Source organism: Drosophila arizonae, chromosome 2 (assembly GCF_054131065.1).
Source record: "Drosophila arizonae isolate 15081-1271.41 chromosome 2, UAZ_ARI_1.0, whole genome shotgun sequence".
In the NCBI taxonomy this organism is placed as follows: domain Eukaryota; kingdom Metazoa; phylum Arthropoda; class Insecta; order Diptera; family Drosophilidae; genus Drosophila; species Drosophila arizonae.
The window spans coordinates 4657299-4676592 of record NC_142922.1 but is presented as its reverse complement, the minus strand read 5'-3'; the positions used below and the strand labels follow the sequence as shown (position 1 = coordinate 4676592).

The following is a 19294-nucleotide window of genomic DNA, read 5'->3' as shown; positions in this document are numbered from 1 at the left end:
TAAAGGTTAATGGCATAAAGACGAGATTTGTAATTAAGAACAAACATTTATACGAGCTACATATATACACACGACGTTAACTACACCCCTTATCTCATATGCATGTAGTAATCAATCGCCGTGGAGAATGCCGCAAAGCCCAGGCCGCCAATGATTCCTGCCTTAATGCCCGCTCGCAGACCAATCAAGCCGCCGGTAATGCCGCCTGCATAGGTGCCGTTACGCCAATCGGTGACGCCACGTTGCTGGTGAATAGAAATGCAGATATAAGAGTGAGCAATAGACACATCGCCGCTATCTCACTTACGCTTTCGATGGTGCACTCAACCACAGAGAAGACGGCGCCAATTAGCGCGAAATTCTTGGCATACGAATGCGTTGTGCCGCGCATCTCACGCAACACCTCACGCGCCGTCTGTTTCTTTTCATTGGCGAACGGATCGGCCATATTTGGATTCACCGAGGCGCTGAACAGGCCCAAAGCTGCGCCCAGTCCATAGCCTGGCAAGGAAAAACCAATAAAGCTGAGTAAAAACCATCATGAATACACTTCCAGTTTCAGCTCACCCATTACACAGGCCATGGCGCTCTTGAAGGCACAGCTCTCCACGGCTGTTTCGATGAGCTTCTCCTCGTTTGTTTTGATTTTGACCGGCCCATTGCCTTTGGGTATTATTATATTCTCGCGATATCTGTTCAGATTGCCCACAAAATGCATGGCCATTCTGTCAAGCTCTGCGGTGTCTAAGACTCTGGACTTGGGTGCCTCAGCGGCCTTGGGATCATCCTTGGGTACCACTGACATGACTGTGTTTTAGCAAACAATCTATTTTTTATACAGTATTTGGATGAAACTATGTTAATTTGTGAGGCGTGTGGGAAAAGTTAAAATTGTTATCACATCGCAAGCAGCAGCTGTTGCGTCAGAGTTGTCAAGTACCATTCCACTATTTCGATAACAGCCCTATCGATTGTCGACAAATTAACGATTCGTTAAGTTAGCTTTTAATTTAAAAATTGGGCAAATGTCGAGTTTCCCTCTAATAATTTGTTCAATTTATGTATTTTTGGTTTATTAATGAACTGGCATATACTTAAATATTACATTTTATTGCTATCACAAGTTGATTATACACATACATATACCAAATGGAGAAAACATACAGAAATAATTGTCAGAAATGTGTCAAAGCTTCGCCTTAATTAAAGGCATAAATTAGCAGCAGAATGACACAGAAGCCAATTACCGCCCCTAAGATAAGCGAATCTCGTCGCTTTTTGATATTGATGCGCTGTATCAAACTGCAATATACAATTAAAAGTTGAGTTAGGCATTTCGTAAATATAAATGTCATTGTTATATCACCTTGAAATTAGGGGAAAACGATTGGAAATGTCGTTGAGGCGAGTTTGCAGACGCTTGAATGCCTGTCGCTGTGCATGCAGGTTATCGCGTGTCTCAATGGCGATGTTTATCTGATCATTGACCATGTTACTGGCGCTACTTAAGTGCCCACTCTCCTTCATATACATCTCACGACGACTCAGTCCAGAGATCGAGGGACTACCGCTAGTGGCCAGCCCTGAGCCGCGCAACAGCTCCTCTCGCTCGATGCGCATCGTGTGATTGGCACAGATCTTGTTGAATTCCTGTCTGTAGCCCTGGAGTATTTCCCTGTGCCGCTGCAGAGTGTGCATTGCAGCGCTTCCAGTTGCGGGAAGCTCCGACATCGATTCATTCAGTGTTGATAACTGCAGACATCAATTGGATCACTTGGATAGGATTTGCAGTGGTTGACATATATGTAACTTACCTTGTCGAGCATTTGCTCTATTTCAGCAGATAGTGAATCGAATACATGCTCGCCGAGCAGAGGTGATGTGTCAGCAGCGCTGCTGTTGCTGCTGCTTATGCTGCTGCCAGCTCCGATTTTACTGAATGCCACAAGTTTGAGGTCGATTTCATTTTCCAGGGTGCGCGCCTGCTTGCGTAGCACTTGGTGTTTGATTTAAAATGCGGTATAAGCACATATACAGGTGAATAGTTTAGCACATATATTTACCATCGTAGCTAGAGCCAACCATTTGCATTTGATTAAGATATTAGTTTTACTTGCATGCACAACAAATACAATGAAATTCAACTTCAGATACTAGGGCTACAGTAACCAGGTCATTCGGTATTTTTCTTTATCACATTAAATAAAGGTTATCTGTAAAATGTTTCAGTCAAAACTAGGAACTTTGTTTAATTAATTTTTAAAGATATTCTATTTCCGCATCAAAATATAAACAATATACATATGTATTTCACAACAAAGAGACAGTATTTTTTTAAGTTTCTATAATGGCAATCGATAATTATTAATCGATTATTGCAGACATCATATGTGAATTAATTGAACGCGTTTTGTTGCCGGCAAACGTCGAAAGTATTAAACATTAATTTGATAAAGTAAAACAGAATGGCGCAAGCCCAATCAAATAATGACACACGAGTGCCCGATGAAGAGAGTGATCTATTACAAATCAAGCCGCTGTAAGCAGCCAGCAACTTTCTTAAATGAAGACTGATATGAATTTTTTCCCTCTTCCAGTGGAGCTGGCCAAGAAGTGGGACGCTCCTGCATCATGCTGGAGTTCAAGGGCAAGAAAATAATGTTGGACTGCGGCATACACCCGGGACTGTCTGGCATGGATGCCCTGCCCTATGTGGATTTGATAGAAGCTGATGAAATTGACTTGCTATTCATATCACAGTGCGTAGTAAAACTTTCCAATTTTAATTGCATTTTTAATATATTTTAATTTGATTGTTAGTTTCCACCTGGATCACTGCGGTGCTCTGCCATGGTTCCTTATGAAGACAAGCTTTCGCGGTCGCTGCTTTATGACACATGCCACCAAAGCCATTTATCGCTGGATGCTCTCAGATTACATTAAAATCAGCAATATATCCACCGAGCAGATGCTTTACACGGAAGCCGATCTGGAGGCATCCATGGAGAAAATCGAGACAATCAATTTTCACGAGGAACGAGATGTGATGGGTGTCCGCTTCTGCGCTTACAACGCTGGCCATGTGCTGGGCGCTGCAATGTTTATGATAGAGATCGCTGGCATTAAAATCCTTTATACGGGCGACTTTTCGCGTCAAGAGGATCGCCACTTGATGGCCGCCGAGGTGCCGCCCAAAAAGCCAGATGTGCTGATCACAGAGTCAACCTATGGCACACACATACACGAGAAGCGCGAGGATCGCGAAAGTCGTTTCACATCGCTGGTGCAGAAAATCGTAATGCAGGGCGGACGCTGTCTCATTCCGGTCTTCGCCTTGGGCCGTGCTCAGGAGCTGTTGCTGATATTGGATGAGTTCTGGTCACAGAATCCGGATCTGCACGAAATACCCATCTACTATGCGTCCTCGCTGGCCAAGAAGTGCATGGCCGTCTATCAGACCTACATCAATGCCATGAACGATCGAATTCGCCGTCAGATCGCTGTGAACAATCCATTTGTCTTTCGTCACATTTCCAATTTGAAGGGCATCGATCACTTTGATGATATTGGGCCATGTGTGATCATGGCGTCGCCGGGTATGATGCAGTCGGGCCTGTCGCGGGAGCTCTTCGAGAGCTGGTGCACAGATCCCAAGAATGGCGTCATCATTGCCGGCTACTGTGTGGAGGGCACTTTGGCCAAGACCATCTTATCCGAGCCAGAGGAGATCACTACCCTGTCTGGTCAGAAGCTGCCGCTCAACATGTCCGTCGACTACATATCCTTCTCGGCGCATACAGATTACCAGCAGACAAGCGAGTTTATCCGCATGCTAAGACCCAACCATGTGGTCCTCGTCCACGGGGAACAGAATGAGATGTCGCGCTTGAAGCTGGCGCTGCAGCGTGAATATGAAGCAGATGCCAGCACGGACATCAAGTTCTACAATCCCCGCAACACTCACGCTGTAGATCTATATTTCCGTGGCGAGAAGACAGCTAAGGTGATGGGTCATCTGGCAGCGAAGAAGCCAGAGGTGGGCAGCAAGCTCTCCGGCGTGCTGGTGAAGCGCGATTTCAAGTACCATCTGCTAGCACCCTCGGATCTGGGCAGTAAGTAGAATTAAGCAGCATTTCAGGTGGGCAGCTCTTACTCAATCTCCGCCCCTTCTCTTTCAGAGTACACCGACATGAGCATGTCGGTGGTCACCCAGCGTCAGTCGATACCCTGGACCAGTTCCCTGGCCACGCTTCAACTGCTGCTCGATCGCATTGGCGCTGGCTGTGTGGAGATCATTGAGCCGGATCGCAAGCTGCGCGTCTTCAATTGTGTCGAACTTACCGTGGAGCAAAAGATTATTATCATGGAATGGCATGCCACCCATGTGAATGATGTCTATGCGGATGCCGTACTGGCCTGCCTAATGCAATCCGAACTGGGTGGCACAAACATCAAGGGTGCCACCAAGCAAACCAAATCGGAGGAATCCCGCTTTCGCGAGTGCCTCATCGAGACGCTGCAGGACACCTTCGGCGACAGCTGTGTGCCCAAGCTATTCAAAGGCGACTTGCTGCCGGTTACAGTTAGCGGCAAGCACGCCGAGATCAATCTGGAAACATTGGTAAATACTAATTCACAAAAGAGAATAATTATAATATCTACAAATTCTAAATCTCTTCATTTGCAGACTGTGCAATGCGCCGAAGATGAGGTGCTGCGGCAAATGCTAAATACCACCGTGCAGAAGCTGCACCAGACCTTGGTCTCTGTTCACTGACACAATTCCAAAACCGACATGAATCCTCTTGATTAATCTTTATTATTAGTTTCCCATTCAAATGTTGTACAATAAAAGTCGCAAATTATTTATTTATCGTGCAGTTCGGGTTTTGGCTATTTGCTCCTTGAGCACCAGAATGCTGGCGCGTTGCTCAGGCGGGAGCTGGGCAATCTGATCGTCAGATAACTGCAACACCTGCATAATGAGTGCGGCCTTCTCCTGGTCTGAGGCATCCGATGGCAACACGCCATGGGCACCCAATCGACTTTGCAGCTGCAGCGCCGCCGATTGCTGCTGCTGAGTCACTGTCTGCTGCACCTGTGGAGGCGGCTGCTGCTGCTGTTGCACCGGTCCTGGTGGCATGGCACCACGTAGACGAGGATCCATTGGACGCTGGCGTGGATCGCTTGGGTATGGAATGGGGGCGGCTGGCGGTCCTTGCTGTTGTTGCGGCTGCATTTGGGCGCGAGTGCGTGGATCCATAAGTGGCGGCGGTACGGGATTGGGCATGGGGCCTGGCACCTGGCGCATGTCCTGGTCCAGATTACGACCCATCATACGTGGATCCATATTAACCGGCCCACCGGGTACCATGCGCAAGTCGATGTCATTCGAATGCATGTTATTGAAGTTCGGCCCGGGCACAGGCATGGGCTGCATCGGTCCAGGACCACCAACACCCCCTGGCTGTACGGGCGGCTGCTGCTGCGGCGCTGGTTGTTGCTGTGGCGCTGAGCCCATGGGCATGGGACCCGAATTGGCGTGAGGGTTGCCACCCAGAACGGGAGGCATTTGGTTAGCCTTGAAAAGCATACCCAATGCCTGTTGCGGATCAACGATGCGCATCACCACCATGGCCTGTAGCAGAGCATAGGCCAACTGCGGATTCAGCATAAGCATCTGACGTGCTTCCGAGGGATTGCTAACAATGCACAGCTTCATTTGCTTCATCAGCTCGTACATCTGCTCCGGCGGCAGGGAGGCAACTGTTTTGGTAATCAATTCAGGTGCATCGTCTGGGTCACAGGGTTCGCCATACGGATTCTCTACTTGTGGTCCCTGCAACAGCTGCTGCATCTCCATGCGTGATTTCTCTGTACACGCATTGTCCACTCGCAAAGTGCGCCCACCAATCTCGTAGCCATTGAGATTGCGCATGGCACTCAGTGCTGTTTCCTGATCCTTGTACTCGCAGAAGCCAAACCCTTTGGGTTTGCCGCTCTCGCGATCAAACACAAGTCTGTAATGGAAATTTTATTTATAAGAAATTCTGATTTACAGATCACTGGGGCTTACTTAAGCGAAAGTACCGGGCCGACTTCACTAAAAATTTCCTTTAGCTTCTCCTCGGTAGCTTCGTAGGGTATGTTGCCTACGAACACTGACCGCATGGACTTATCCATAATACTCTGTTCTTGTGCTTTATCGGTCATTTTGATATTATTTATTCGACGTTCGCTAAATAATATTATCAATTGTTATTAATTATTCTGAATGTGAATGCGAACAGTCGGCTAAAAAAAATTCCCAATGATGCAGCCACACAGAGTTGCTCAGCACAGTTTAGTGTTGGCAAACATTGAAACGCTAAAACCATAAGTTTTACAGCACTCTAACGCCTGGTGTTGTAATTTTTCATTTGTCGCAAGGTGAAATCGAAATGACGGCTATTTAATAGTGCAAAGTGAATTTAAATCACTAAAAATATCACCAAGTTGTGGCTAATAAAGGCGTGCATCCGTTTAGCATAAATGCCCGAAGAAAAATCTATACCAAGTGCATGAAAAACGTGATTGAAAATTTACTTTGTGTGTAGCACACACACGCACACACACATGAAGATAAACGCAGCAATGGCCTCGCACTCGCACTCGCATTCACAGCATATATGTATATAAAAGCTCAGTTGTATATTGAAGAAGGAGCGCACAAAGCAAAAGACGAGAAGAAAGATTTCTGTGTCATTGAACGAGGCGAAGAGGCGACGACCAGACCAAGACCAAGGAGCTCCCAAACCACAACGCAACAATTATATACACATACAAAATACATACATACATACATATATAATAACAGCTGCAGGTGCCCCATCAAGGATACTACGCTCTCTTCCATACCCCCGCATGTTTATTGGAGAAATCTTGCCCTTGCCTTCAACAAACACACACGCACACACTACGATCGATATTGACGCCGCCTGTATATAAAAGTTTTTATTGAACACATATCCCATGCAAATGCAATTACAATTCATTTACAATTAGTGCTCATAAAACATTGTTGTCAGTGTGTGTGTGTGTGGACTTCTCTCCTTGAATGAATTCAAAAGAGAGCAGAGAAAATTAAAGAAACACAAAGCGGAAATACTCTGAAATTGTGTCTACCTTGTTGTGCATGTGTGTGTGTGTGCGTGTGTGTGTGTGGGCAAGAATAGCAAACGGTAGTGCTTTGTGCGTATGTGGAAAATCAACGCATCAGAATACGAAACGCAATCAGAGCTCGGCATAGCCCGCAGTTAGCTGTCCTGAGCAAGATCATACTAACACACACACACCGCTGCAGCAGTAGCAGTAGAAGCGAGAAGGTAGGTAAAGAAGAAGGTGGCAATTGCACTCTTCACATGAGTTCTTTTTAGTTTTGTAATGTTAGTGTATGTACTCATTGGAGACGAGGTATCGATGTTTGTATGTATGTGTATGTGCTCGCTCACGCACTTTTGATTTTTGTGCGACTTGTTCATCGCTTTGCATTGTAAGCTTCGCTCGAAGGAAAAATCAATAGCAACAGACGTAGACATTGCTGCTGTTTTTATTTCTGTGCAGCCCCAGCACAACCCTTATACGTGTAGTGCCCATATACGACAAATACATACAACAACAATATTTAGATAAAATAAAACAAACAAAAAATTACCCATTGTGGATGTGCACGAAAAAAAAAAAAAAAAAAACTACGCAAAAAGTTGACCATTTCCAGCGGCATTGCCAGTGCTTAACAACAACAAAGCAGCGCTAGAGCACAGATGAGCGACGATGTACTCGAGTATACACACACTTGTATACAAACGTGTGTGTGAGTACTTGTAACGAATATCGATATTCTTAGTGGGCATTTAGATCGTAGTTGGTAATTACGGTACATTTAAACAAATATCCCATAAATACTATTAACTTGAAAGCATTGCTTAGCTAGATTTTTTCGATAATTAGATGAAGCACAAGGAAAGTGCTTTTCTGCTTTGCAAAGCATGATAGATAATTAGAGAATCATTTCTGTTGTTTATGGTGAGCAGCTGTTTTCTCTCGCAGCTGGGATTCTTGTATAAAAGAAGGGCTTCAAGATACAAAATCAAATTCCTTTCGATTGCTGTTAAGGTGCGACAATGCATTGGAATGCAAATGTTTACACATATCGAGTTATACCAATAATATTGATAACGAAAATGCCAATCGCGCATAGCAAATATTTTTGAAGCCATTTGAAACGCTTGAAAAATAGAGTATTTGATCATATTATTGAAATCAGTTATTTGTATATTTTGTTATTTGTATATTTGTTATTAGTATTTTATTGTAAATTATTGATCTGAATCGCTGGCATAAATCATTTGAAAATCACAGTCACTGATGTTTAGTGTGTGTTGTATTGAAAAGTCACAGTATTCGCTGATTCATTGCATTTATTGCTCATGCCCAGCAAATAACTCGTCATTATCGCGATGTTGCCGTGTGCTCATCGTCCTCACAAGTTGAATGCACAGAAAAAGCTGTTCCAAAAGTTGCTGTTGTTGTTGCTGCTGCTGTTGGCACAACTGGGCATTCCATTCCATTCCATTTGCACTCGGCGCTCTTCTTCCTCCATAGCAAGCAGTTCACAGCCGGACGAAGCTTTAACCGATGCTGTTGTTGTCTCCGTTTCCCGTTCCCGTTCCCGTTGCACACGCACACACTCGCTCATCTTCATATGTGTAGCTGCATAATAAGCACTACGATACATACGCATATTTATGTTTATTTGTTGTTTTTGATTTCGATTCACGATTCACGTCCTTTGCTTAGTCGCCGCCTCAATTGGTATTTGTGAGAGAGGCGACACACTTGAATTTCCCATAGCCAGAGCTTTTGCTCTGAGCAAATAAATAATGCACGTTTTCGCAGATTATGTGGCAACGATCCGGGGTTTGCATTCTTTGCTGTTGCCATATCAGTTGGATATCAGTGTCAGCTTACGGCAATTATTATCGAGCTTCGCATAAATATATGTATCGTATATACACACGTTTACATCACGTACAATTTTGTTATTTTTATTCTCTTCACTTCCAGCGCCGCTCAAGGATTGAGCAAAATGGCCGCCACACGAACAACAGCACCAAAAGTCACAGTTTTATGACTCTAAATTGATATTGAGCGAGACAGAGAGAGAGAGAGAGAACGTAAGAGGTCGAGTGCAGTAGCTGCAACCGTACGAGCTTGATTAACCAGCGTTAGCAGCCCAATCATCATCATGGTGGACAGTGTGCAGTGTCCCGTGTGCACCTTGTACCTGCACGCGGGCATGAATCTCTCCGATCATCTGGAGACACATCCCAAGGAACAGGTCATCAAGGCGCTGGTGCAAATGACCATTGTAAACAACAATGGCATGGGCAGCGCCCTGGCAGCAGCTTTGCTCTCAGGCGATGGCGCCACGAGCTCCACCTCATTGTCAGCCACAAATGCGGTTGATGTCAAACCAGTTGTACCAGCATCTTCACCACCACCACCACCTCCACCAGCACCACCAGCAACAGCTGCAGCTGCAGCGGCAGCGGCAGCAACTAAATCAACAACAGCCAAAGCTGCGTTGCCCAGCAGCAGCAGCAACAGCATCAGCAATAGCAGCTGCGGCAACAATAACAACAATAACAAATTGAGCAATCCACCGATAAAGGCAATAAAAAACGCGCCACCCACGACTGAGGCGCCAGCCAACACATCAAACACACCCACCACAAGCAGCGTGACCGCCATCTATTCCGACTATCGCTATGAACAGCAATCCCAGCAGACGCCAGCGGCACCAGCTGCGGTGCACGGCTTTGCACGTGGTGCCACCACGCTGGTCATACCACAGGCGCCACACCAGCAACAACAGCCGCAGCAGCAGCAGCATCAGTATCTGGCCTCACAGCAGCAGGCTGCCCACTTTGCCCACCTTCAGCAACAGCAGCAGCAGCAACAGCAGCCGGCCCTAAAGTATACCTATGCAGCTGCGCTGCCACCGCCGCCACCTCTGCAGGTGAGTGTCTCAATAGCTTTCCACACATCTGGTATATCAATTAAAAATATTCAATTCTCTCTTGCAGCTCTTTGCGCAGCAGACAACAACAACACAATCACATCAGAAGCCACCGCCCGCCTATGGCGCCGCCATCAGTCAAATTCGATCTCAGCATAACCAAAACAAACAGCAACAGCAGCAGCAGCAGCAACAACAACAACCGCAGCAGCAGCAGCAACAACAGCAACAACAGCAGCAGCAGCAGCCACAACAGCAACACATAACCTTGCAACATAACATTAACCTTGCACCACCGAGTGGCAAGCATAGTAAACTCCACACGGAAATCTTCCTGAATCCACCGCCACCGCCACCGCCACAGCTCACGATTCCGTCAGCATTGTCGACTGCCTCATTAAGACTGCAATATCCGCCACAGCATCAACAGTCCCTTGCAGCAGCCAGTAGCAGTAGTAGCAGCAGCAGCAGCAGCAATTATGCCGTCGCTAGCTGCGCCGCTGCTAGCTCCTCCTCGGCCTTGATGTCCTCCATTACCGTTGGGCGCGCTAGCAGCAGTCGTCAGGCAACCAATTCCCCATTCGGCGCGCTGCTGAATGCTGCGGCCCAAGCGGCCTGCGCCTCTCCCGCCTCGTCCAGTGCGTCTGTGCTGCGTTACGCCGAGTCGCCAGTGGCTCACTACTTGGAGCGGGACAACGGCGACTTCATTGTCCAAGAAACTCCCAAGCACATTGTCGAGTGCGTGGAGAAGGAGGACGGCGAATTCTCGGTGATTGAGCGGATCTATCAGTCGCCGCCCAGCGTATTGCACATACACGACGATGACGAAGACGACGAAGAGGAAAACGAAGAGGAGGACGACAAGGGGTAAGTCCTCGATAGTGATTTTTAATATGCTTATTACAGTCAATATCCTTATTAAAACATAAAATTCTTTTTAGTTGGGCCAACAGCGATGCTGAGGACCACCTGAAGCTGGAGGATCATGTGGAGGATGGCGACGATGAGCACGAGGATAGCCGTAGTAGAGCTTCACACAAGACCACAACGAAAAAGTCACGCAAAGCAAAGGCAAATGGACGGAAGCACAAAAGGGTCAACAAGCATCAGCCGGATGATGAGGATGACTTCATGAGCATAGGCAGCAGCTGCGCCGAGAGCGAGCATCAGCTGGAGCAGCAACAGCAGCAGGCTCAGCAATCGCATGTCCCACAGGCTGCGTCTCCTGCACCTGGTCCTCTATCCACGGCGCCCTCGACGAGCAGTGGAGCAGCGGCTGCCGCGTCCTGCAGCACCAACTCGAACAAGTCGAAAAAGAATCGTGTGACCGTGCTCAGTGATGTGCCGCTCAATATGAACGAGTATCTGGATCTTGTGGGCAACATTGTGGCTTCCAGTCGAATTAGTGCCACGCGTCCGTTTGCCGCAGTGGCACCCATACCCTTGGTCAAAGTGGAGAAAGAGGAGCCCATGGATGACTACGATACCGTCAGGGATGAGATGCAGGCCATGGAGCAGAAGCATAGCCTGGAGCATGCCAGTGGCAGCAGCAGCAGCAGCAACAGTGGCCATGGCACCACGAGCGTCATCCGAATGGCCAGCACCAGCAGCGCCGCTACCACTGCAAATGTGGCCAACGACGATCTCACGCAACCGCCGCCCATGAAGGTGGAGGTGGAGCCGACGGTACTGCTGCCTCAACGCTTTTCGGCGCCAGCGCAACATCGCGGGCCCAAGAAGTTAGTCATCAAGCCAAAGGCCACAGGGACGGCGTCGGCGTCGGCAACGACCAAAAAGACTGATAACAGCGCTGCCAGCAGCAGCAGCAGCGGCAGCGGCGCCAGCAGCAGCAACAGCGCCGAACCACTCAGCATATCATCGAAGGCATCCGCAGAGCCGTTGCAGATCAAGAGCGAGGCTGGGGAGCATGTCTCCAGCAGTGGCAGCATACTGGAGAAGCATTTGACCAACAGCTACGCCGCCCAGCAGGCGCGGAAGCACTCGGCTGTCAACGACGACGATGCGCGCGTGCTGCTCGAGTTTGCCAACTCGAAGCAGCAGCCGCCGGCGGGAAACAGCAACCAGACTACGTTCGTGGTGAACGCGGCAAGCTTCGCGTCGGCGGGCTCCGTCTTTGCCAGCGGCAGCAGCAGTGTGCCGAAGCCAGCTAAGCCGGGCGACGAGTACATTCTGCCAGATAACAATCTAGAGGTGGATGAAATCGTGATATCCTCCTCGTCTTCCTATGCCTCCGACTCGCAGCACGATCAGCTGCAGCAGCAGCAGCAGCAGTCACATCAATCGCAGCAGCAGCCGGCAGCGCAGCAAGCAATACCGCTTTCGCAGCAGCCGTCCTCCTTTACAGATTTCAATTTCCTGTACCATCAGCATGGAACCCCAACTGTGGCAGCAACAACAACGACGACGGCAGCAGCAGCAACCACTGCCTCAACCTTTGCACCATTTGGCATGCAACAGCAGCAGCAGCAGCAGGTGCTGCAGCATCCGCAACACGGCTCGAGCGAGGCCACCAATGCCGCCACGCTAGCCTCCTCCTCCAGCAACTCCTCAGTCCTGGATCAGGATTGCTCCATGAATGCCACGTTTCGCGTGGGCAAGCAGCAATCGACAATGGCCTCATGGTATCAGCCACAGTCGCAGTCGCAGTCGCAGCCACAGCCACAACCCAGCACATCGCACAGCTCCAGTGTGGAGCAGTCTAGCAACTTCATTGCCGCACTTGCGGCTGTGGAGTGCTGCAGCGTGGCAGCCGTGGACAGCGATGTGAGCGAGGCCAAGTACTTGGATCTGGATGCCTGCAAGCGGGAGCAGTTAAGCAATAGCAGCAGCCACTTGCCCTCGGCTTCTGCATCCACCACATCCTCGTCCTTTGCGGCCGCTGCCACCGAGAGCAGCTTGGTGGGTGGCCTGGGTCTGAACATACGCACCGATGAGAAAATGCCCGCAAAGGGCGAAATCTCCGAGCAGGAGAGCAACTGTGACATTGAGAACTCATGGAGTCAATCGGTAACCATTATATTCATATCGTATTTATTTAAATGATCAGAATCATTTATAGTTTATCTATATATACATCTTATCTATCAGCAATCCTGCAAATATATTGAGGAATCTAGAGCCAAGAAGCTTTTGATTGTATAATTTTTCCAGAAAAGACTAAATCTATATTTATTTATTTATTGACATTTATATATATGAGATTAGGTATCTCTCACGTCAATCATTAGAGACTTTTCCTAACTTTTATTTCGGGATCCAAAAGTCACATTTGGCTTTTAAGTCACATCATTTAATTTCATTTATCAACTGTTCATCAACTGTCATTCATTTCAGATGTACGGCGACTTGTCACAGCGATACTTTAGGAACCAGTTTGCGGATGGCTACAATCAGCAGCTGGCCGATTGGCGCCAAGATTACTATCCGGCGCAGGATCTCAGTGGCCAGCAGCAGCCGGAGCGTGAGCAAAAGCGGTTAGTATTTGGCTATTCCTGAGCATATTCTTATATATTTCAAATTTTGCTTCGCCCGCATTCCAGTTTTGATTTCAACGCTGTTGCCGCGGAGTATGCGCATACGGCGGGTCAGCTGGATGCCTCTCCGGGCTCGACTAGAAACAATCATTTGCTGGATGCACAGCCCACCACTTCCTCGTCGTCGTCGGCATTGCTGGCTGGTCCACCAATAGCCTCGACATCGCGTGCTGCTGCCGAAGCGGAGGCTGTGGCCGCAGCCCTGGCGCAGCGGAAGCCGCCGCGTCGCAAGATCTACAAGTGCCCGCACTGTGTGGCCATCTTCGAGAAGTTGAAGGAGCGCAATGCGCACATGATTGGCGAGCACAATTATGTGCGCCAGAATCGACGCCTCATCTGCACGCAGGCTTTGGTCAATAGCACCTTGGTGGGCCCGCAGGAGCAGCAGGCGCAGGGACAACAGCAGCAGCACCAATTGCTGCAGGCAGCGGGGCACAGCAATGCCGACATTATGCATGAGGATTCCAAGGATGGCATTGTAAAGATTAAGCAGGAGCACTGCCACGATAAGCAGGATGCCTCCGAGCAACTGCTGGGCCATTCCGAGCTGCCGGACGTTAAGGACTCCGGCTTGCTCAATGGCAGGGATGAGAACGGTCGCGATCCAGATATGAAGCCGCCGGCGGGCGTCACAGACCTGGACGAGAAGCCGGCCATACCGCCGCTGGCGATGACTACACCAGCGGCCAAGTTGGCTGCTCTGTATCGCATGCTCATTGCGTACAACGAGTCCAAGCTGGGCCAGGAGCGCAACAATCTGAGCGAGCTGGAGCAAAAGGCCATGGAGAAATCCATATTCCTATGCTACGTGTGCCGCACCGACTTCCCCTCTGTCAAGCTGTACGATGCTCATCTGACTGAGCATCCGGCCGAGTGTTTCACCTGTGGCAAGAAATTCTATCGCTGGAAGAACTTCTCGCTGCATCTCAAGCGTCACTTGGGCTGGAAGGAGTTTGGCTGCTACATCTGCGATAAAAAGTTCGTGGTGCGCAGCGCTCTGGTGGAGCACATGCGCATGCACACGGGCCAGACACCGCTCAAGTGTAAGATATGCGGTAAGTAGTGGAATAGCACCCAAAGGCATGCAAAGTAATCCCTTATTGCAATTGTAGGCAAAAAGTTCAAGCGGTACTCGAACCTAACACAACATCGCAAGCGTCACACCAAGATCCTGGTGCGCAAGAAGGAGTATGTGTGCCACTGCGGCGAGGTGTTGCCGTCTAAGGCGCGCTTCCTGTGGCACAAGGAGACGCACGACTTGAAGCCCAAGTGCTGCCCCTATTGCTGCGATCGTTTTGTGCACGCCAATTCGCTGCGCCGGCACATTCGACTGGCCCATTCGGATAAGTTTGACTACGCTGAGCCCATGGAGTGTCCCATGTGCAAGCAGATCTTTGCCAAGACCTCGATCAAGGCGCATATGGCGACTCACTCGACAGATCCGCAGTACGATTGCGCCATTTGCAACAAGAGCTTCTCCACCAAATGGAATCTCAAGATACATTCGTGGGTGCATGCGAATCGCACAGCCAAGCCGTTCAAGTGCGAGTACTGCCCCAAGGCATTCGTGCGCGAGCTGGACTTCAAGAATCACATGAACGCCCACAAGCAGATCAAGCCGTACACATGCGAGTACTGCGGCTGCAAGTTCATACGCAAGTACAACTATATGCGGCATCGGCGGGAGCATCACGGCAACAAGAAGTTCACCTGCGACCAGTGCGACAAGTCTTTCCATCGGCATTATTATCTGATTGAGCATCGACGCATCCACACGGGCGAGCGTCCGTTCCACTGCACCATCTGTGGCAAGAGCTCGACGACAAAGACCAATCACAATAAGCATCTGAAGATACATCATTCACGGGATCCATTCACCGTGGAGGTTTAAAAGAAATATACTAACCAACCAACTAATTGACTACTCTAAACTAAAATTTAATTCATTAATTAGATAGCTGTTCATGGCTCTTCTCTGTGTGTATGTGTATGAGTGTGAGTGTGGGAGTGTGTGGGTGTCTTGTGTGTCTGTGTCTGTGGTTAATTACAACAAAAACAAACTAGTATTACCTATTGAACTATATACATATATAAACATACACGTAAAAACGTCTATATCTACATATATATAGATATATATAAATATATATATATATGTACGTATAGTTTACATATGCGAATGCCAATTCTTGATAAACAACAAAACAAAAAATGAAATCAATTTATCATAATATAACATTTTACTAATCGTACATTTGAATGTGGTTTAAGAAACTTAGCTAAATGTGAATGTGTTAACCCCTTTCGCTCCACTTTTCGCTTCCTAGACAACACTTCAACTGTCAACCCACTCACACACGCACACATACACTCATACACACCCACACAGACACTCTGCATCTACACCTAAAAACAAGAGCTAGTTTTAAACACAATTATTTCAAAATGAAATCGCTTTAATTTTTGTTCGATTGTAATCATATTTACAATTAGTGAAATGACATGCCTAGTTCAGTGCAATATTCATTATTATTATCATTTATTTTTACGCCGTAGTCTTAAAACATCTCAACTTTAGTTTGATAACATTTCATTGTAATCATTTGTAGTTACTTATCTCTATGTAGATACACACATATATATATATATTTTTTAATGTCTAATGCGTTTGTAAATGGCAACACAAATCTAGTTAATTTAAGTTAGTTGCAATTGGTTTAATTATATAACGACATATATACATTTATGTATGGTTCGTTATACTTTTGAGTTTTCCAAACTTGAGCACATTCTAAGCCACAAAAACACACATGCACACACCAATACCAATACCTACACCTACACCTACATATAATATAGGACATTATACAAAATTGCAAGCGACCGGTTTAGAAATTGTTATATAATTTACGTATTTTTTAAACTGAAGAGACAAACTGTCTACCAGCGATCGAAAGTAAACGAACACAACTGTCATATTGAAGGAATAAATCTAAAAGTAAATACCATCTCGATGTTTGTAGAATATATATATTTATATACATAAACATATATAAATATATATAATACATATAAATATATATTTAATTTGTAGTAGTTGCAACTTTTCTAGGCTTATTTTTAATAATTGTTTGCGATGGTTTCGATTATGGAGCGATTAGTTAAAATTTCTAGATTGTAAGCAAAAACACACAACAACATAAGCATTATGAGAATTAATTAAATAATACATTACCTTATAATATGGAAAACAACCAACAAAACCACTTTAAAATATTTACAACTTACATACAGATTTCAACAAAAATCAATGAAAGCAAAAAATTAAAAGAAGAATACAAAATTAAAACCATTTTGTGGAAGAAATAAATGCAATTTATGGATAAATATAAATACAAATTGAATACGCCTGGGTTTGTTGATATGTATTGCAATCATCGACGTTTTGCTAATAAGAAAAACAAACAAAACTGTATTGAAAAATTCAATTTCACTTCACTCCAGTAGTAAATAAGTTTATTGAAGAACGAAAAAATATTCCAAGAAATCAAGAATACATAGTGTAAGATCTTGGCATAATACGTAAAAGTACATACATATTCAGTTATGTAATTACATCAGTACTTCTAATGATAAGATTAACTTAAAAAACGAGGGAATTTGCCTCTTTGGCTACTTCAATTCACGATTTTGAAATTTTTTTTTTTTATATTTGAAGACTATTTTAAAAGTAACATACGACTGTCGATTAGAGGCTTGTAGAGCAGCTCAGTTGTGGATCTATTCTCAAATATTTCGACCTCGAGTAGTTTGTAACTCTTTTTAGTAGAATCGCTGGACGAGTCCGGCTCTGATTCTCCATAGTCGTCGCTGTCGTCGTAATTGTGCGGATAGTGAACGCGTGCATACACTGTGGGGTATTTGCATAAGCACGCTTGGAGTGCTTGGCGCACAGGTGGATCCGCAAATTTTCTGTTTAACTTGATACCGTAGAGATTGACGCGGAACGAACGCTGGGGGAACATAAACAGCTGCTTGGGCATCACCTTTAAGTCGATAAAACGCACCATTCCTGTGTCGTGGAAGTCCATGTAGTAGACAGTCGCCTGACTGGAAGCATGAAACACTTCCTTGATAACAGCGCGATACCATTGACCGTCCAGACTGTAGCGGGCCAGGCACAAAGATTCCATCTCCACAGGATTCAGCTGTGCAGCGTCCCGGATCAAGGCGCTAGTCTCCTGGGCCAGGACAATCTCCTGCTTGGCAAACTCGGTTAGTTCTGGTGTTATCTGCAACTCTGTCGCGGACACCACTTTGTCGATGGTGCACGGAAAATGCTTAACGCCGGTCGGCAAACATTGAGACTTGAAACAACCGATGCTCTCGTGATAGGAACGCTCCGTGGATGTATCCATTGGAGAGAATTGGGCGCTTTTCATCCTTTCCTGCTAAAAGAGAAAGCCCTGAATAATCGAACGAATCGTATACTTTACTCAAACATACCTTATATCGCAGCTGAATGCGACGGCGCAGTTGATCCACAGCGGATATGTTCTGCGGTGGCATATAGCTGGCCTCCTCCTGTTCGGGACTGGCCGTTTTTTCATCATTCTTATTGGAATTGACATCGCCAATCTCATCGATGACGTAATCATCCGAGAAGGCCTCAGCTGAATTATTTTCTTCCGAATTATCCTGATAGTTCTCTGACTCCTCCAAATTGACACTCCTATCAAGCTGATCCAGCTTGGCTGCCTCTTTGCAATCGAAATCCTTTTCGCATTCACTTTGAATCATCTCTTTGCTGTCCATCATTAACTTTTTTTTAGCGGGCGGCGGCTGAACTGTTGTATTAACCTGATCAAGTGCCTGTGGTGGCTGGACGTCGCCCAACTGGAGAAGCTCATCGAACACCTTAAAGCTCTTCAGTGCCTTAGCGCGTTGATGTTTCAGTTCCTCATCCGCTTGGGATGCAGTGCGTACCGCCATTTCGTTGTTTAACATCATAGTCGCTATATCCATGTTGCCCACCTTGATTTGACATTGCGGTATGCCATCAACTCCTCGGACTTCTATAATGCGTACGCTGCTGAGTTTCATGACCACAGTCTGATGCACTGCGTCCATGGTCTTGATGGTGTACTTCTTCTGCTTGGGCTTTACGCCGTGGATAGCTATGCGCCAGCACATGGCATTTAGCTGCGGGAATGGAGCGTAGGGCAGCATATCAGCTGGCGATACCTCCTCCTCGTTCCCGTAGTCCACATAGTACACCTTGTGCTCACCTTTAGCGCTCAACTGGCTCTGGACAATGCCGCGATAGAAGAGATTATCCAAGTGATAGGTTGCTACGACCGGTTGACCAACCACATAGCTGCTTGGCTGGCGCTGTTGCTCCATCAGGGGCTTGAAATGAGTCGCGAGCAAATTACGCATATGATGGATAAAGGGCTCATCGCTGGCCAAGCTCAGGTAAATCTCGCACTGATGATTCACATAGGTAGGCAGTGCGGTGAACAAACTTTTATTGCATTCACGCGGCTGCAGCCAGGCCAATGGCGCCTCATCACAACCGGTGGTGGTTGTCTTTGTATTGAAATCGTTCAGCAGCTCCAGCGGCGGCATGCCGTAGCTGTGCTCGAACTCCAGCTTAGCCACTACTTGGGGCGCTAAGAGG

At 46.8% G+C, this 19294-nt stretch overlaps 6 protein-coding genes across 9 annotated transcripts in view; 2 read left to right on the top strand and 4 right to left on the bottom strand.

Moving 5' to 3' along the window:
• Positions 1–26: 26 nt before the first annotated feature.
• LOC108618714 (mitochondrial import inner membrane translocase subunit Tim22) lies at positions 27–950 on the bottom strand. The gene is made up of 3 exons (XM_018014827.2): positions 568–950; positions 308–501; positions 27–245 (listed from the first exon to the last, which is right to left on the bottom strand). Exons 1-3 carry the CDS (start codon positions 803–805, stop codon positions 90–92), a joined length of 588 nt encoding a protein of 195 aa, XP_017870316.1. The 5' UTR covers positions 806–950; the 3' UTR covers positions 27–89.
• A 141-nt stretch (positions 951–1091) lies between these two features.
• Positions 1092–2318, bottom strand: Gos28 (golgi SNAP receptor complex member Gos28). The gene is made up of 4 exons (XM_018014804.2): positions 2064–2318; positions 1815–1996; positions 1367–1752; positions 1092–1302 (listed from the first exon to the last, which is right to left on the bottom strand). Exons 1-4 carry the CDS (start codon positions 2089–2091, stop codon positions 1200–1202), a joined length of 699 nt encoding a protein of 232 aa, XP_017870293.1. The 5' UTR covers positions 2092–2318; the 3' UTR covers positions 1092–1199.
• Positions 2319–2381: 63 nt separating this feature from the next.
• Cpsf73 (cleavage and polyadenylation specificity factor 73) lies at positions 2382–4869 on the top strand. The gene is made up of 5 exons (XM_018014719.2): positions 2382–2539; positions 2598–2759; positions 2821–4112; positions 4179–4621; positions 4688–4869. Exons 1-5 carry the CDS (start codon positions 2466–2468, stop codon positions 4775–4777), a joined length of 2061 nt encoding a protein of 686 aa, XP_017870208.1. The 5' UTR covers positions 2382–2465; the 3' UTR covers positions 4778–4869.
• Positions 4801–6352, bottom strand: CstF64 (cleavage stimulation factor subunit 2 CstF64). Its single transcript, XM_018014768.2, has 2 exons — positions 6077–6352; positions 4801–6020 (listed from the first exon to the last, which is right to left on the bottom strand). The coding sequence occupies exons 1-2, from the start codon at positions 6211–6213 to the stop codon at positions 4871–4873; spliced, it is 1287 nt and encodes a 428-aa protein (XP_017870257.1). The 5' UTR covers positions 6214–6352; the 3' UTR covers positions 4801–4870.
• Positions 6353–6377: 25 nt separating this feature from the next.
• On the top strand, positions 6378–17018 carry LOC108611684 (uncharacterized). Of its 3 annotated transcripts, XM_089461711.1 has the most exons (8): positions 6378–7364; positions 8938–9041; positions 9106–10060; positions 10128–10927; positions 11002–13087; positions 13415–13554; positions 13621–14669; positions 14727–17018. In XM_089461711.1, exons 3-8 carry the CDS (start codon positions 9287–9289, stop codon positions 15503–15505), a joined length of 5628 nt encoding a protein of 1875 aa, XP_089317837.1. In that variant the 5' UTR covers positions 6378–7364; positions 8938–9041; positions 9106–9286; the 3' UTR covers positions 15506–17018. The 3 variants fall into 3 exon arrangements, with proteins under 3 accessions (XP_089317837.1, XP_089317835.1, XP_089317838.1); XM_089461709.1 differs by lacking the exon at positions 8938–9041; XM_089461712.1 differs by lacking the exons at positions 6378–7364; positions 8938–9041 and adding an exon at positions 7414–7852.
• A 79-nt stretch (positions 17019–17097) lies between these two features.
• qin (tudor domain-containing protein qin) overlaps positions 17098–19294 on the bottom strand; it is a 68203-nt gene continuing 66006 nt past the window's right edge. Inside the window, exons 10-11 of one of the 2 annotated variants that reach the window (XM_018014847.2) lie at positions 18121–19286; positions 17098–18065 (exon numbers count right to left, since the gene is read on the bottom strand). In XM_018014847.2, the coding sequence (XP_017870336.2) occupies positions 17334–18065; positions 18121–19286 (1898 nt within the window). In that variant the 3' untranslated portion in view covers positions 17098–17333. The remainder of the gene's footprint in view (positions 18066–18120; positions 19287–19294) is intronic. The other variant, XM_089461713.1, reaches the window with a different exon arrangement.

What these genes read in the sequence shown, in the direction of transcription:
- CstF64 (XM_018014768.2), bottom strand. Translation starts at nt 6,213, where the DNA reads ATGACCGATAAAGCACAAGAACAGAGTATTATGGATAAGTCCATGCGG. An exon ending in GGCCCGGTACTTTCGCTTAA is followed by an intron (nt 6,021 to 6,076) that starts GTAAGCCCCAGT and finishes TTTCCATTACAG; the next exon opens with ACTTGTGTTTGATCGCGAGA.
- Cpsf73 (XM_018014719.2), top strand. Translation starts at nt 2,466, where the DNA reads ATGGCGCAAGCCCAATCAAATAATGACACACGAGTGCCCGATGAAGAG. An exon ending in CTATTACAAATCAAGCCGCT is followed by an intron (nt 2,540 to 2,597) that starts GTAAGCAGCCAG and finishes TCCCTCTTCCAG; the next exon opens with TGGAGCTGGCCAAGAAGTGG. An exon ending in GACTTGCTATTCATATCACA is followed by an intron (nt 2,760 to 2,820) that starts GTGCGTAGTAAA and finishes TTTGATTGTTAG; the next exon opens with TTTCCACCTGGATCACTGCG.
- LOC108611684 (XM_089461709.1), top strand. Translation starts at nt 9,287, where the DNA reads ATGGTGGACAGTGTGCAGTGTCCCGTGTGCACCTTGTACCTGCACGCG. An exon ending in CACCGCCGCCACCTCTGCAG is followed by an intron (nt 10,061 to 10,127) that starts GTGAGTGTCTCA and finishes TCTCTCTTGCAG; the next exon opens with CTCTTTGCGCAGCAGACAAC. An exon ending in AGAACTCATGGAGTCAATCG is followed by an intron (nt 13,088 to 13,414) that starts GTAACCATTATA and finishes CATTCATTTCAG; the next exon opens with ATGTACGGCGACTTGTCACA.
- Gos28 (XM_018014804.2), bottom strand. Translation starts at nt 2,091, where the DNA reads ATGCAAATGGTTGGCTCTAGCTACGATG. An exon ending in GGTTGGCTCTAGCTACGATG is followed by an intron (nt 1,997 to 2,063) that starts GTAAATATATGT and finishes TCAAACACCAAG; the next exon opens with TGCTACGCAAGCAGGCGCGC. An exon ending in TAGAGCAAATGCTCGACAAG is followed by an intron (nt 1,753 to 1,814) that starts GTAAGTTACATA and finishes TGATGTCTGCAG; the next exon opens with TTATCAACACTGAATGAATC.
- LOC108618714 (XM_018014827.2), bottom strand. Translation starts at nt 805, where the DNA reads ATGTCAGTGGTACCCAAGGATGATCCCAAGGCCGCTGAGGCACCCAAG. An exon ending in CGCCATGGCCTGTGTAATGG is followed by an intron (nt 502 to 567) that starts GTGAGCTGAAAC and finishes TTTCCTTGCCAG; the next exon opens with GCTATGGACTGGGCGCAGCT. An exon ending in TTGAGTGCACCATCGAAAGC is followed by an intron (nt 246 to 307) that starts GTAAGTGAGATA and finishes TCTATTCACCAG; the next exon opens with CAACGTGGCGTCACCGATTG.